General features: G+C 42.9%; 2 protein-coding genes across 6 annotated transcripts in view; one reads left to right on the top strand and one right to left on the bottom strand.

Annotated features, from left to right (window-relative positions):
- The window catches only part of RIGI (RNA sensor RIG-I), a 36501-nt gene extending 24751 nt beyond the window's left edge, over positions 1-11750 (top strand). For 3 of the 4 annotated variants that reach the window (XM_073345581.1, XM_073345580.1, XM_073345583.1), the window contains 8 exons: positions 441-598; positions 2107-2242; positions 3367-3515; positions 3689-3779; positions 4544-4714; positions 6403-6554; positions 8774-8920; positions 10870-11750. In XM_073345581.1, the coding sequence (XP_073201682.1) occupies positions 441-598; positions 2107-2242; positions 3367-3515; positions 3689-3779; positions 4544-4714; positions 6403-6554; positions 8774-8920; positions 10870-11175 (1310 nt within the window). In that variant the 3' untranslated portion in view covers positions 11176-11750. Of the gene's footprint in view, positions 1-440; positions 599-2106; positions 2243-3366; positions 3516-3688; positions 3780-4543; positions 4715-6402; positions 6555-8773; positions 8921-10869 lie in introns of those variants that run through there. The other variant, XM_073345584.1, reaches the window with a different exon arrangement.
- A 1224-nt stretch (positions 11751-12974) lies between these two features.
- The window catches only part of ACO1 (aconitase 1), a 49107-nt gene continuing 45198 nt past the window's right edge, over positions 12975-16883 (bottom strand). The window contains exons 19-21 of one of the 2 annotated variants that reach the window (XM_073345585.1): positions 16141-16263; positions 14752-14937; positions 12975-13719 (exon numbers count right to left, since the gene is read on the bottom strand). In XM_073345585.1, the coding sequence (XP_073201686.1) occupies positions 13606-13719; positions 14752-14937; positions 16141-16263 (423 nt within the window). In that variant the 3' untranslated portion in view covers positions 12975-13605. Of the gene's footprint in view, positions 13720-14751; positions 14938-15758; positions 15993-16140; positions 16264-16883 lie in introns of those variants that run through there. The other variant, XR_012159122.1, reaches the window with a different exon arrangement.

Raw genomic sequence — 16883 nt, 5'->3', positions numbered from 1 at the left:
TGATGAGCTCAATAGAAAAACCCAGGAGGAAATTAAGGCTCTGTCTAATTTAGCAACTTCTGTCGATATAACTGCATTGCTCAGGGGATTGGAAAATCCACCTTATGACACAGACCACACATTGAGCAATGAGGATAACATTAAATACTGACTAGCTCCTCCATCAGTGAACACTATCCATCCTGTGCACTGAATGAGGCAAAGGTCCTATGGAGAAAATAGGATGTGGTGATGTAATTAAAGCCTGTGACATAATGGGCATACACAAAGGGGCTGAACTAATGTTGCAAAGGTTTAAATTCTGGCATTTCCTAACTTCTGAGTGCTTGACTATGCAACCTCTGTGCTCTTTTAATATTTATGTAGAGTGCCCTGTATCTTGTTTGGGCTGCTTTAGTTAGCTGCTAAATAAGATGTGTTGATGCCTGTTTCTGCACCAGATGCATTGTCCCACATTAAGAGTAAACGTTTCGGAACGCAATGCTATGAACAGTGGATCGTTGACACTCAGAAGAAGTGCAGAATGTTGCAACTGCCAGATAAGAAAGAAGAGAGCAGGATTTGTAGAGCTCTTTTTATTTACACTGAACACTTACGGGTAAGTGAATGCCCTCTCCTGTTGCATGTAGAGAGGGATCAGTCCTGTTCACAGCAGTGCAGGTGCCTCCAATTGGAAGTAGAATAGGACCCTACACAGTTCCCAGATTTCTGGGTGCTCTTATCTTTGTAGTAATTATGGGATGATGCAATGGGCCAGATTCTCAGCAGTACAGATTGGCAGAGCTCCACTCGCTTTCCTGCAGAAGGCAGGCAAAAGACCTTGAGCCAGATACTCAGCAGTGTAAATTGGAACAGCTCCACTAAAGCCAAAGAGCTATATCCATTTACACCAGCTATGGATCTGATTCAAGGTCTTGATTGAATTCTTTGTGCTCCAGGGTAACGTGTGAAGGACTGGAGCACACTGGGGAAACCTGCAGCCTGTGGCTAATTGCCTGTGGCACCTGGGAACTGGGAATTGTCAACTTTCTTATAAAATGTTACTTTTATTTTGTATATTGTCTTTCATACAAAACAGTTTGCAAAGTTATATTAAGATCTATGGGTCGAATGGGTGGAATACATTCTAAGAAATGTAATGTGGAATGAATGATCAAATAGTTTAAGGGCTTTAGAATATTGCAGAAATTGAAGATTGGGGGATAGAACTTCAAACATTTTGAAAATAAACCTTCCTCAAGGCATAAGAATATAAATTACAGGGTGATTACTAACAGTGGCATTTGTCTCACAAAGGCTTACATCCCTGATGGACTTTAAGCAGCTCAATAACTACACTGAACTCAACCCTGAAACACGTGTAAACCCTGTATGATCAGGGCCGCAATTCCTATCTGGCTTACATTCAAACAGAGGTTTGAGTAATCAGTTTGAGATTGGAATCAGGCTTCAGAAATTCAAATTGGAAAATAAATTAGTGGATTTTTCTCAGTCTATTTTAGCGGAAAGTGTAAACTTATACTTGTTTGAAAGGAGCAAACACATTTTTAGCGCCTCACATCTGAGCTGTAGCCTGGATGTTTACTAAAAACTGAACTGTTCAGAGGATACTGCTTGCAGTCACTGTTTTTTCGTGTGCTACTGTAGAAGTAACAAGTATTTCAAATGCAGAAGCTTATCTTAGCCCTGGTCTACACTGGGGTGGGGGGAATCGATCTAAGTTACGCAATTTCAGGTATGTGAATAACATAGCTGAAGTCGACGTACTTAGATCGACTTACCGCGGTGTCTTCACTGCGGTGAGTCGACTGCTGCCGCTCCCCCGTCAACTCCACCCGCGCCTCTTGCGGTGCTGGAGTACAGGAGTTGACAGAGCGCTCGGGGGTCGATTTATCGCGCCTAGACTAGATGCAATAAATCTATCCCTGCTGGATCAATCGCTGCCTGCCGATCGATCTGGCGGGTAGTGTAGATGTACCCTTAGTAAAATTCACTGGTGGTTTTTGTTTTTGTTTTTTGTTGTTGTTTTGTGTTTTTCTCTCCCCCTTACTGATAAGCATTTGGCCTGAAAAATGAGTGTTTTAAAAATATATTCTCTCTAAACAGAAATACAATGACGCCCTCATCATCAACGAAGATGCACGGACTCAGGATGCGTTAGCCTACTTGACTGAATTTTTCAATGACATTAGAAGTGGAGGGTTTGATGAGATAGATCAACAGTTAACAGTGAACTTTGAAGGTACTTCATGCAGCCTCTCTGAAAGGTGCAAGTACCGGGGGGGGGGAGGAATTATTTAAGGTGGTCCAACTTGCTGCTTTTACTTGTATCCATGTTTAGAGGCTGTAACAGTTGGGGTCCAGACCTTCCAAGCCAGTTGTTTGCATGAAACCAGCTTTGGGTACCCATCTGTTGTCCAGCCCAGGAAAAGACCTTTAAAGTTAATGGAAAGTCATTGAGCCTTTCCCTGTGCTCCCAGTGTACAAATGTCCTGGCTCATCAGTGGGGACTGAACTCAGGACCTTCAGTGCTAAGACCATGAGCTTCTACCCCGTGAGCTAAAGAAGTAATAACCTTAGCTGTCAGCTGTTGTAGACTCTTATTCTCTTATGTGGGTCAGTCGCTATCAGATAAAGACTCACTCTCCTGTGTGTTACACAGAATTGGGAGCCGGGGGACTAAAGGGGATCAGGAGCGCTAGCAACTTCAGAGGGAGGGGCACATGTTGTGCTTTGTGCTACTTGGGCTCATGCTACCCCAGCACTCCTGCAGGTATTACAGCAATGCCTCTCGGGGGCTGCAATGAGCTGTGGTTTAATGCCACAGGATAGCCCTGAATTTGGAGAACAGCTGATTAAGAAATCAAGTGTACTAAATTAGGCTCTGATCCTGCAACTGATTGTGCAGACTAATTCCCATTGGGGATTCACATGGATGCAGGGTCTGCCTGTACAGAGCCAACTGAAGAATCATGACTTTGGGGCTTGTCTACATGGCAAGCTAGGGCACTGTAGAGTCACAGCCTCGCTGGCCACTCGCTAAGCCCTCAAGTCAGTCAAGAGCCAGCAGAATCAATATTTGTCTTTAAAATAGCTTTTTTTTTTTTTTTTTTTTTAAAAAGGCAATTTTCTGGTTTAGATGCCTGCTCAGGGGGTATGCTGCTGTGATTTCTGCTTTAAAATGCAAATGATTCAAAAATATCTCCATATAAAACTTTTGTTTTTTAAGAAAACAGTTGAGAATTTTTAAAGAAGTTAGTCCAGGGAAAGTCACTTGACATTTGGCTGCTAGATGTGGGTCAGAATGCTGTTTGCTGGAATGGATGATGCCAACTGCAATCTGAGGAGGTCAACGTTTTCTTCCAGCTAAACAACAGGAACTGAGAGAGGCCTCAGAAGATGAACTGAATGAGAATCCCAAACTGGAGGAGCTCACTTTCATCCTGAATGAAGAATACCGCCTGAAGCCAGAGACCCGCACCCTTCTCTTTGTTACCACAAGAGCTCTAGTATCTGTAAGACCTTCTCTCTCCAACACTACTAAAAAGGGGCAACTAGAAAATAAATATAGGGTAGCATGCTTAGCAGCCAGCCTGGTCTGCGCTTATTGCATATGCCAGGACTCCTTGCATCCTTTTCTGTGACCAAGAGTTCGGAAAGGATTACTAATGGGTGTTTTACTTTACAGGCTTTGAAGAAATGGATTTATGAAAATCCTACACTCAGCTACCTAAAACCAGATATGTTGATGGGGCGTAGCAAAAGAAACCAGCAAACAGGTATGGGAGTTTGCCCTGAGGAAGTAAGTTATGTCATGTCATGTGTTCCCAGACCACTTAAATTATTGCATCATCTCTGTAGTCAATCTCCATGTTCCAGGACAAGCCAACAAGCAAATGCCCAAACCACTACTACAATTCCTTCATCAATATTAGGGAGGGATACGAAACGTACAGGAGATCTTACCACATCTAGACGGACTCCTGCTTTTCCTGCTAGAACCTCTGGTTAAAACGCTAGGTGCATTAGCAACAATGCTCTGCTATGCAGTGCTGCTAGATAATTTTAAAAAAATCTCTCGTCCTCTCTACTCGGAGCAATGCAGTGGGTGTTCCCTGCCTCATTTGTGGCTCACTCAGTTTCCCTGTGTTCGGAGGTACATATGTTTTAAAAACTTGACTGCACCAAACAGAATAAATCTGACTTATTTTGCGAATATCTTAGTTTGTTTTAAATAGCAGGGAACAGGCTCTCATTAAAACAAACCATTTTTAAAAGGACAACTTCAAACACTTGGAAGTGTAAAATGTTGTTTGCCAAAGTGATGCAGTGTGACACCCTACATGAGTCCCTCTTTGTTAGATATTGTGCAGCTTTTTAGTCCTCAAACAGTCAGCTGTGTATCCTGATTTGAGGCATTTCTTTCAGTCTGCGAGCAAACAGACTGACTTTCGGTACTGACTGCACGGTTAAGATGTGTATTATTTGATTTAGGAACTTTTCAGCATCTGACTGTGCATTGTATTCTGACTTTATATTGTAGGTATGACACTCTCAAATCAAAAGGGCGTACTGGACTCGTTCAAAACCAACAGTGACAGTAAGATACTAATAACTACAGCTGTTGCTGATGAAGGGATTGATATTGCTCAGTGCAACCTGGTTCTCCTCTATGAATACTCTGGCAATGTCACCAAAATGATCCAAGTCCGAGGTATGGGTCACTGGAGCTTAAGAAACTATAATCATGTGACCATGGTATAGGTCTAGAAAACACCCCAGTCAGCCCCTCTGACTGGCTGTTCTGTTTACTTTTGGCTTCGTGTGTTTATCTTACTCGTCTCTGCCTCTGAGTGCTTTCAGATGAATGAAGGGTCAGGACAAGTCTTGATATCTATTTGTCATAGGACGGAAGAGCCATTGATTAGATTCGTGTGTGAGAGTAGATTATACACATCACACAATGATGCTACACTTTCAAGGAACATCTCTTAAGCATGCATTTGTGCAAGCAAGTAAATAGAAATATGCACAGAAGAAGAATTTAACTGCAAGTGCAGTTGAAACTCTGCAAAACATGCCCCCATGGAGAATTCAGAAGAAACTCCATTAATGGCGTCTCGCATAGTTGCTTGGCCCTTCTACACAGTTGTTTGCATATGGGCACAATCTGTCCTTAAACTTGTGTAACACAGTGCCCTCAGGTGGATTATGGGAAGTGTGGCCTGAACCTGGGACTCCTGCATTTAAAAACAAGTTTCTACTCATAAACCATTATGTAGTCCAGCCACTGGAGGGGGATAGAGGGCCCTACTCTAAATGGGGGTTACACTTTCACCTACAAAAGGGAAAAAGGTCATAAAATTACCTAGCCCTTTTAAAAGTTCCTCTGCAAAATTTAATTCTGTGAGCTGAGCATGTAGTCAGGCTATGAAATTCAATATTGGTGTGAAATGGTTATTTTACTCATTTGAAATAGACCTTTCATTGAGTGAGCCCCTGGCTTTTGGGGTTTATAATCACACTCAATGTCATGGTTTTATTGTTACTTATTTTTGTATTAAATTACCTCAAAATTAAACTTAAAGTGGTGAAGGAAAAAGATCTCTCTTGCTACAAGTGCTGTTGTAAATACCTGAAAAAAGTTGGGCAGATTAACTCCACTTAAAATAATTTTTGGAACTCAAACTAAATGTGAGTAATGGTTGGTTCTAACAAAACCTCCTTTTTAAAAGCATAGGATAACATGGGAATCCTATGAATTATTATTATTATTATTAGTTTGTATCACGGTAGAGCCAGACTCCAGTTGAGATCAGGGCTGCATTATGCTAGGCATTGAAAAAATACATAGTGAAGAGACCATCCTTCCCCTAATGGTATTTCCTACTGTCACCTATGAGTTTTCATTTTGGTGGTAATCCAACAACGGGACAGATAACTAATGGATGTTCATCTCTGTCTTGTTCTTCAACTAGCCATATGGATTTTTCTCAAAGAAACCACTGAGACAATATACAGTGGTGCTGGCCACAAAATATCTGAGCTAATCACCCCGAAGGCCTCATGTGCCAATGTGTAACACAGTACAGACAGAGAACACATACAACATAGGGTGGGGTCTTTGTAACTTCAAAACTTCATAGAATGTGTGTGTCTTTGGATGCTTGCTTGGATTAAGAGGGTCTGAGCCCAGTGAATTTTAATTGGGAGGCTTTTCTAAGCATATGTAGTTGCCGCAGCTTGGGAGTGGGTAAGGGACACATGAGGAACCATGCAGAAGCATAATGTTTCCAATGTCTCCATGCCTGCATTGAGACCCAGGCTTTGTGGCACAGCTGGTCTGCTGTTTTGCTCTGGTCTCTATAGACAGTTATAAAAGGGCTTCCTGTCACCTCCCAGGTCGTGGAAGGGCAAAAGATAGCAAGTGCATCCTTGTGACAAGCAAAAGCGAAGTGGCTGAGAATGAGAGAAATAATATCTATAAGGAGGAGATGATGAACAAAGCCATTGAGCAGCTGCAGGAGTGGGATGAGGAAAAGTTCGCAAGGAAGGTGAGTCCACTCGCTGCCATTCTGCATGTTCTAGATCAGAGACAGACCCTAAACTGGCCACCGTCACAGGGCTCTCTCAGCTGCACCGAGTATTCACTCAGGGTGGAATTCACCCTGTGCACAGACAAAGCACGAGGCCTGTGCACCACTTGAGGCCTTTGCTGAACCTGTGAACTGGGAGCCAATGGGAGGGGTAAATTTCCCCCTGTGTGTGCTAATCCATTGTGTTGCTGTGTGCTGTTTCACCCCCATGGTAGCTGTGGAGCATTAGTGGTCAAATGGGTGTTATAGCGACCTATTTGCATAGCAATATATGAACACTTATTTTGCAGTTGTTCAGTACAGTAAATTATCATATCTGCATGGGGCTGTGGGTAGCCCATTAGCATTGAAGAAATTTCTGAGGGCTTGGCTACACTTGCAAGTTAGAGCGCATTAAAGCAGCCCCAGGTGCCCTAACTCCCGACCTGTCCACACTGGCAAGGCACGTAGAGTGCCTGGATGCTACAGCTGGAGTGTTCCTGGTAATACACTTCTCGTGGGGGTGGAACGCTTGCTGTGCCCCGGCTGAAATGCCTTGATGTCAGTGTGAACGAGGTATTGCATTACTGAGCTCTGATCAGTCTCCGGAAACATCCCATAATCCTCTTAAATCAAGTGGCAACTTGCTGTAGGAGTTCAGATATCCCCTTTCAAAGCTCAGTTTCTGACAGCCAGCTGCTTATCTGCTCCAGGACAAAGCAACCATTAGTGTGGAATGGAGGTGGGTGGACGGGGGTGTGTGTGTGTGTGTGTGTGAGAGAGAGAGAGTGAGTGCAAGGTGGGGACTGGGGGGTCTGCTGCTGTCTGAACTTACAAGACCACATGCTGACATGCTGTCAGCCCCCAAAAACCCATACGCAAAACACACTCCCTGTCACACTCCTCCCTCCCCCTCCCCCTTTTGAAAAGCATGTTGCTGCCACTTGCATGCTGGGATAGCTACCACAATGCTCTGCGCGCTCTGGCATTGCAAGAGTTGCTAATGTGGCCACGCCAGGGCACTTGAATCTGACAGTGTGAACACACGGCAGTGCCTTCCCTGCTGCGGTCTCTGAAGGCTGGTTTAACTCCCAGGGCTCTACATCTGCAAGTGTAGCCATGCCCTGAGTTGATGACAGAAACCAGTTTAAGCCCAAGTAGTTCATTGTGTCCACACTGGGTATTCTGATTCATGTTCTGAACCATTCCAGATTTGCTCTGGGTCTACACTAGCAATGTCCTGTTTGTAGCCTTTGGCTACTGATTTCACAGCTCCCTGAAGCCGTGGATTCTGGAAGATTTCAAAGGGCCACTGGTGAGCAGGTGGGGAGTATAGGAGGATGGCTCTTTGAATGATGTTTAGGCTGCTGGCAGCCTAGTCCAGACAATATTTGTCACGCACATACTCCCAGCATATTTGTAAAGCCCGTGGTTTATCTCCTACATCTTAGAACTGAAAAAGTCTCCCGTGTGGAGAATGTCAGAGAGATGCTGTCCTTCGTGCATACTGTCCCAGTAGTGGTGTCTGACTCCAGCAAAGAGTCTGGCCCAATCAGCAAAGCTCTATCCACTTCAATGCCAAAATTAACTTTGACCACTGTTTAACGGCAGTGACTGCAGAGATGAAAAGCAGTCGGTGTCTAACATTGGCCAGGATCTGGGCCTAGGAGAGAGTATTGCATTGTAGTGAGCACCCTGAGGCTCTGACATAACAAATATGCCCTGAGCGTGCTCAGAAGTGAGTGGTGGCGTGTGGGTTTTTTCCTTCTTCCCCTGATGCTCTTCACTCGTCAGCCATCTGACCATCTTAGACAGGTGCTGGCTTCATATTTCTACTAAAAAGGGACTTTGTTCAAGAATTGGATGTCAGGCTGCCCATCACAGATGTATTTTCCACTTCTACCACAATTCTTATGCATGGGGATAACTGGAGTTGGCAATTCTGAAAATAGGTGTGGTGCCCTTTGGGGAGTTATTAGACCTGAGAGACTGAGTCACATTTTCATAGGAAATAGCAGAAAGGAGCTTGAATTCCACCATGACCACCATTTTCAGGACCAGGTCTACAACTGGTGTAAATCAGCATAGCTCCATTGACTTCACTGGAGCTACGTGGATCAACATCAGCTGAGCATCTGGCCCTCAGTGTTTCTCTGAAGATCATAATATCCATTTGTTTCTAATGCTTTGTTTTTTAGATAAATGACCTGCAAAACAAGGAAAAGACCATGCGAGATTCCAGAAAGAGAGGGAGAACACAAAAGCCCCTGGGGGGCAATAGAAAATTGCTCTGTGGGAAGTGCAAAGCAGATGCCTGTAATACAGAAGACATCAGGGTTATAGAGGTAAGCGTATAGCTTAGGAATCTGTGAATGTTATGCTGTGCAAATAGTTTACCAGCTGAGTCTTACCAGTCCAATTTCAGTGTTACATTTGGTGTGGAAGTTTAAAATGACCAGTTTGATGCAGAATGGGACATAAGAACTTTAGTAACAGATCACACCTGTGATCCATCCTGTGGACAGTATCAAATATTTCAATGAAAGGTGTGAGAATCAGTGTAGTGTACAATCATGGAACAACTGCCTGTAGGAGAAATTTCTTCCTAAGTCCAGGCTGTTACCATTTAACTTACACTCATAAACAGTGATTTGATTTTTTTTATCCTACATAATGTATGTTTATCCTCAAGCATGATCCATTGGTTGGTAAATGTATACAAACAGGAAATATCCATACCTAAACAAACCACCCATCTTTATAACCACACATGTTCATATTATACAGCTGCAATATACATGGTACCTGGATACTTAATGTAACTGGCTGTTCACTTTCCACCCACAGGTTACTTTCTTCTGAATCTTTTTTGCTGCAGGTTAGCACTGAGTGAATTTCCAGTGGTTGGTTTATGCATGGTGCAGGGGGAAAAATAAGTTAGCTGCATTACCTTTCAGTTTCATTAGCTGCCCCCTTTGTTTTTATATCATGACAGAGGCTGTATAGGAGTGCGCTATTTACTTTCTCTATGCCATCCAATATTTTTTATAGCCCTCTCACGGTGCTTTCATATTCATCTCACTAAAACAGTTGTGATCTTCTCAATCACTCCTCCTATGGAAGTCTCTCTAGCCTTCAAACAACTTTCATTACCCAGAGCTGAACCCTTTCTTGCTGCTCTGCATCTCTGATGAAGGGAGCAGGGCCCAGCATTCCCGGGGAAGGCGTATCCTTGCTTTACGGAGCAGCACTATCCTTTTAGGGTTATTTTTCCTTCTCATTTCTTAGGTGGTGCAATGTTTTTTGCTTTTTTTAGAACTGCTGCTGTGCATCATTCACATGTTCTCATTGGGCTGTCTAGGGTGACCCAAGGGTCTTAGTCATGCTCTGCTCCCACCCACTGATGGTGGGAAAGTCAGCTGGGCAGCTCTGCAATTGGAGAGCCTTTTCCTTGAGCCAGGAAATCTAAGCATTGATGTTGGGGTTTCCCATGCCTGGGGTATTTCATGTGCTGCAAACAGGTGGTTTCCAAGCAGTGGGGAGACTGGCAGAGCACAGCTAGGTGATCTCCTGCTCCCTGTTTTAAACAAACTCCCTACACCTGAATTGACCTCTCTGGAGTTTCCATCCAGCTCCCCAGTGAGACAGTAACCGACCTTAGGGACTATGGAACACAGTCCTCTTAAAATCATTTACACTTGTAAGGACAGCTGTGAAGTGGCATGCACTGTTATACCACACAAGGGGAGGTGGTAATAGGAGATTTATAAGAGAAGACTCAATACATTTTCACCGACGCAGCAGAGACTTCACCAATCCTTGCAAATTACATTTGGTTTTACAATTTCGTGTGAGAAGGGGAATGAGTGACAGATCATCTCTCTTACTTTTTTTGTAAGTGAATTTCCTTTTTCATAATTGCTACTGCAACTCAAGCTATTTCTTATAGAAGAATAAGGTCTTGCAGCTTATGGTTTAAACCACGTGACAGAGGCAGAATTCCCTTGGCAGTAGTGTAAGATCAGTGGGAGCTACAGGTACTCAAGCCATGAAAAGGTCCCAATTCAGGCACCCAAAATTAGTTGGCCCTTTTCAAAAGTGCCCAATCCTACTAGCTCCTGTGTCAGAATTAGAATACTTGACCCAACTCTGCTGCCAAGTAGGCTATGAGGGTAAAATGCGATGGGATTCTCTAATGAAAGGCACTCGTATGAAGGCCAACCAATAGAAATTTAGGAATTATGATAAATTTCTGGTATTAAGCTACATCTAATACTTTTACTGTCATTTTTAGGAGTCTCACCACACAGTCTTAGGTGCCCTGTTTAAGGAACGTTTTCTAACAAAGCCTCACAAAAAACCAAGCTGCTATGACAACTTTGAGAAGAAATGTAAAATGTACTGCCGGGACTCCAAGTGCCAGCATGACTGGGGAATTACAGTGAGGTACAAGACGTTCGATGACCTCCCAGTGATCAAAATTGAAAGCTTTGTGGTGAAGGATGTCACAACTGGGAAACTCTCAGTTTTCCGGAAATGGAGGGATGTGGATTTTGCGATGAGGGAATTTGACATTAATGAAATGTCCAGTACAGAGTGAGTAACAACTGGTTCATCACCACCCTACTGTGTGAGCTATTTCATACACAAATGCACATTCCTAAATACATGCAGAATGGGCAAATGGCAGCACTTGCTTAAAGAGGGTTCTGCAGTCTTTCATTCGTAATTCTATTATGAAGGTTATGCTATCTTGTACTCAGTTCTAAGTGGATGGATGTAGATGATAATGCTCTAAGAACTATTGTATTTCATGCCATGGCTGATAGACTTTTTTTGCCCATTTTATCTCAATAGTCTGGCATTCTTTTATGTACACTCCCTCTTCATTATTTGTCACCTCCAACAGACTAGTAAGAACACTTCCTAATTTGTATTCTGACTGTATGCTAAGTTAAGTCTTCACCTCTGCAAAATAGTTTGTGTGGGAGGAAAAAAACAAATTGAATGCCTAATCAAACTTATTAGCTAAAACATCTAGATAGGTGCAATTCTATAAGTGAACAATTGAAGTTGCATGTTTTGCATTGATGTATCTGTTTTGTTGCTATTTGTTCATGTTGCACTTTATGCAGACCATGTAGCCTGAACTCATTAAATCTTAAATTCAATTCACCTCCAGATGTCATTTATGCTAGGATGTAGAGTTGTTTACAGGCAAAATACAATGCAGGTTGGTTCCTTCACAGTAAGGAACTGAAGTCAGATTTAAAACATTCAACTTTCTGGATTTAGAGACTACCCTTGGTCCCTAATTTAGTGTGCTGTGAGGAGGACTGGATAATTTTTGGTTTTCAACTAAACAAACACTTTCAGATTTAAAAAAAATCTTGTTCGGAAATGTTAGGCCACTTAATCTCCTAGTGGGAGGCAGGTCTAGCCAGAACTGATTTAAAGTCAAACCAAGAGCTCCCATTATACCTGCAAGAGGTTCGCTTCATCCCTTCCATTAGACAAATGAAATCCACTGTTAGGATACAGCCAAACAGACAAGGATAAACAGTTCCTTTGTTTTCAGGGGAAGCCATTTACTTTTAGGTGGAAAACTTTCTCCATAGTGGTGAGTGGCAGCTGTTTAACAATTGTGCGCTGCTAACTAATAAGTAGCACAATAAGTTTAAGTAGACACTTATCAGTATTGCTCTGTTAATTCCTCATGAAAATGGATGCATTTAAATAAAACTTTAATGGAAGTGTGATTAGTAATCCATAATTAAGTAGTCTTTCTACAAACTGGTTGCTTCCTACAGCAAAATTGAAGTGTTAGAAGATTGAACTTGAGCATTTGACTATTTCCATTGTTACACCATTACTTTCGGAGTTTAGAAAATTCCCATTCATAAAGCCAGTGTGTTTCTTATCCTTCTGACAATCTTTGTTACTGCAAAGTTAGTGTGCTTTAATGTAGTACAATTTCTATCAGGGTTGATGCAGATAAACAAGTGCATGTTACCCCCACTGTGAAGACAAGCCCAAAGATGTTCTAGGCTTGATGCAGGTGGTCACAACAGTCCCTCATTGTAGCTTTCAAAATGTCCTCTCCCCCAGTAGTTAAATAGTAATATGGGAGGAGCCTCTTTAGTAGCACCTAGTATGTTCAATGTTTTGGAAGCCACTACAACCAGTGTGTATGCAGTGGACACTTATTTAAAACCAAATGTGGAGTCTTCAAAGAGCCACAAACAATATTCTTGTTGTAGTAGTTGCATCTTACCTGTAATTTTTTGTAGGTTGGATGTTTATCCTTGAAGGACCCCATTATCAAACTGTACTTCTCAAACATACTATCACCCTCTTGCTAAAGATAAGTCTGTATGCAAAGAAAGTCCAATGCTATAGTGAAATTTTCAAAAATAGATTTTAATCTTAGAAATTTGTTGCCCAAAAGGTCCACTGTCCCAACAAAACCTAGTGCTTAGAGAAGATGTTCTTAAAGGAAGATAATTCACATTTTGTAGTTAAGAGTAAGCTAAGCAATTTACTAATTTCAGCATTAGCCACTCAAGGAGGGATTCCAATCAAATGCTGTTTAAATAGGAAGAAGGGGAAGGAGCCAACCTCAATCTAGAATCCAGGGAAGGGGGCTAAAAAAAATCCCAGTGTACCCTGTCAGTTTCTGGGAAATTGAAATGAGCATAGGACTGTATCTGACTGACAGGTGCCATCAAACAAAATGCACCATGTACAAATCACCAATTGTTACAGAACAGGCTTTGGCAGTGGTTACAGATCCACTTTCTGCATCACCCCATACTAGAATAGTCAATCTAGCCATCATACAAAAACTAAATGATTGTGTCAGGAAACTGAACACATTCTACCTTTTTGTAAACAAGCCCCTGGGTAATACAGTCCACAAGGAGACAACTGATTTCATGGTTTAGACTTCTAAGTTCTGTGCTTATTGGGCATTCTCATGTGGCCATCAAAGGCAGGTTTCTAACTGGACAGGTGCTTGCTGTTGCTTTAATTAGGACGCCATTTTACGGATCATGTAGTTCAGGATGCCACCATTGCGGAAATAAGTGAGCTCCACATCAGTGTCAAACCTCATGATGGCTTGGAAGGTTTTCCCTGTATCCAGCTGTGGGGATTAGAGAGAGAACATTAACAGAGTACATCCTGCTGTCTAAGTTCTGCCAGTGTGCCAAGTGCAACAGGATCTGGTAGTGAAAGGAGGATTATTTCCCACATACAGCTGGAAGCCATGCTTTAGCAATAACAAACATTAAGCAACCAGTAATGTGCAGAAGTGCCAGACTTAGCTCCAGATACAAAACCCCAGTAACTTAGCTCCAGAATCTAGTAATGGTTTACTTATGTCTTGGAGCATGGAAGTTTGTATCCCTTAAAGTGGTTAACTTTGTTTTTAATAGCTAAATACAACTATTTAATGTTTCTAAATTCTTGGCTTCAGTAACGTGGCAAAAATATTAATTCTACAAATGTTTTTGCAGCCTCATTTTCTGTGGTGTTGGCACAGAGGATAGGGAACCAGGAAAAAACCAGTTATGAAAAGGTTAATCACTGTTTCTATACTAAAAACTGTACAAGCTCAGCATTTCCCGGAGTTGCGCACATTGTGGATTGAGATATATTTTAGTTTCAAATGCATGAAGTGATGCACTGGGATTTGTAGTTCTTCCCTTGTGGGGGGGGTGTGTGTATATATATTTTTTAATTAAGCAGTCTCCTACCCACAGCACTTCTTCAGACTTATATTGGACTACTTTGAACTCTACACTATAGCAAAAGTGGTGAAGCCCTCAAATGTTGGAAATCTCATCTAAAAATGTGCTCACCATTTATTTGGACCTAGTGTATTGAATGCTTAGCTTAGTTTAGCTGTATGGCACTGACTGTTGTGCAAAGTGCAATTTATAGGGGTGGAGGAAGTCAAAGTTAAGCGTCAGTGGACTGCATCAGTATTGTGTAGTTGCATGAAGTACACTTTATGGATTTCATTCTATGCCACAGCGTTTCTATGTGAAGGTGTCACTCACACAACACCATAGCAGCAGCTGGACCAAGAATACTGGAAGGTGAGAGAGTGAGTTTGAGGGACTTGCTCACTCAAGGGTGCTTCTGAAAATCCAACCCACAGAATTCTGATTACCTTGATCTGGACATTCATCCTTGGTGCAAGTTCTTCAGGAAAGACAATTGTGTAACGTTCCCGTCCTGTGAGACCTAGACTCTCAGCATCCTCTCCGGGCAGATACTGCAGGGGAATCACTCCCATTCCTACCAGGTTACTGCGGTGGATGCGCTCATAGCTCTCAGCAAGGATGGCTTTGATTCCCTGGGAAATGCAAACATTCAGCTGTGTTTACTGTAGTCTCTCTATAGAGGAGGTTGGGAGAATTCTCCTTATTACTAAACAGAGTTATAGGCAGAGATTTGCAAAAGTGACTAGGGATTGTGTTCTAAGCACCCCAAAGGGGCCTCAGAGGGTGTGCTCAGCCTGGATTTTTCAGAAAGTGCTCCTTTAAAGGTATTGTATATGGGGGCCTGGGCCATAAAGTCTCATAGCGCACACACACAGGCACCCTGAGTAAGCTTGTGCTCTGGGCCACATGACCTCTGTTCTGTGGATAGGTGTCATTTATATTGTGCTGTCTCTAAGTTCTGCACTGTTTGTATGTTTTTAAATAGTCACACCATTGATCACATGTAGTACAGCAAGCCCTTAAACAACTCCCAGTTTCAATAGAAACTTGCACTTTTTCCAAGAGGTTTGGTTTGAATGGAAGTGTAGAAAACAAACCAAATCCCCACTGAAGCTAAGGCCAAGACTCCATGGGGTAGTTAACAGCACATAGGAGCCCCCCTCACCGACTGCATCCTGTCAGTGTTTGGTATCATACAACCCCAGAACAAAGTCATTGCCCCACAGAGCTCTAAGTCCAGGTAAATAAGTAACTGTTACAAGTTCCACCCCATTTTGGTTGGAGTGTCATGCACAAACCTACCATAGTTAAACTTGGGGGAATAATTTGCCAACAGCCTGCAGTATGCAATCTCTTGCTTTTGGTGGGTGGTTATTTGTAGCGTGGTGTTGGTCATCTCAGTTGTATGCTATTGTTTCTGCAATAGGGAGTCCTGTTTGTGTATGAAACTTACCTGTTTACTGGGTAAGTATGAATTTCTTCAGGAGGGATAACCGGCTTCTATAGTATATAGCTCGTGTTGTGGGCTACAACACTGCTGGGTATCGCAAAGGCTCTGCTGTGCCTGTAGTGGTTTGCTTTGTTCTCAAAGTTCAATCAGTTTGCCCAGAAGGAGCCCCTTCTTAACCAGCATAGACCATAATCTGAATTCTTCTCTCATTTGGTCTAAGTGATTGACAGTAGCATTCTACTTAGAGTGAGAGAGACACAGACACACCTTGGAATATTCCTTCGAGGGGGAGTTTGGGCACAGGATGCTCATAAGCATCTAGGAAAAGTGAACAACGAAGGGTGGTTCTAACTTCTCCACTTGCATTTATTACAGAGTCACTCACCAGTAGAAAAGGGCCCTTTGCTGCCCAGTCCCTGGAGCTTCCTGAGCCATACTCCTTGCCCGTCAGCACAATCAGGGGATGGCCGGCCTGCTTGTACCTCTCAGCAGCATCATACACATCCAGCTGGAAGGAATACCAGATCCATTAGATGCCTCGTAGGGACATAGACTGGGAAGCAGCAGTGCTCTTTAGTGCGTGCACAGCTACCAGATGGGTGCTCCAAGAACGCCATACATGTGCGAAATACCACCGTTCCGCATAGAGCTAGCCTACAACCCCATGCAAGTGTGCTTTGCTCAGAATGTGAGGGGCTACGGATGGAGTACTAGGACATCAGGTCAGGTAATACCTAGGGCTTGTCTACGCTATGGCGCTTTTAGCAACAAGGCTGCGTCGACACAGCCTCGTCACTAAACGCCTGCAAGTGTACACGCTCTTTTGCGGTATTTTGTCAGCACTTTTGCCGACAAAATACTTCCAGCCCCATGAGCGGCATAAGCTCTGTCAGCAGGAGAGTGCTCCTGCCAATACCGCTGCTTGCATCGGCAAAACTTTTGTCTTTCGCTGGGGGGGCTTTTTAAGTACCCGTGAAAGACAAAAGTTTTGGTAACAACTGCGCAGTGTAGACATAACCATAGTGTCCAGTCCCAACACTGATCTCTCTTCCTATAGTATTAACCAGTTACAGCCCTGCCGGTATTACACTACGTATTCTCTTGGCAGAGCTGCAAATAGCCAAGAAT

The sequence above is a fragment of the Lepidochelys kempii genome, chromosome 5 (genome assembly GCF_965140265.1).
Source record: "Lepidochelys kempii isolate rLepKem1 chromosome 5, rLepKem1.hap2, whole genome shotgun sequence".
Taxonomy (NCBI): domain Eukaryota; kingdom Metazoa; phylum Chordata; order Testudines; family Cheloniidae; genus Lepidochelys; species Lepidochelys kempii.
Note: the sequence above shows the minus strand (reverse complement) of the source record. Positions and strands in the feature narration are given on the sequence as shown.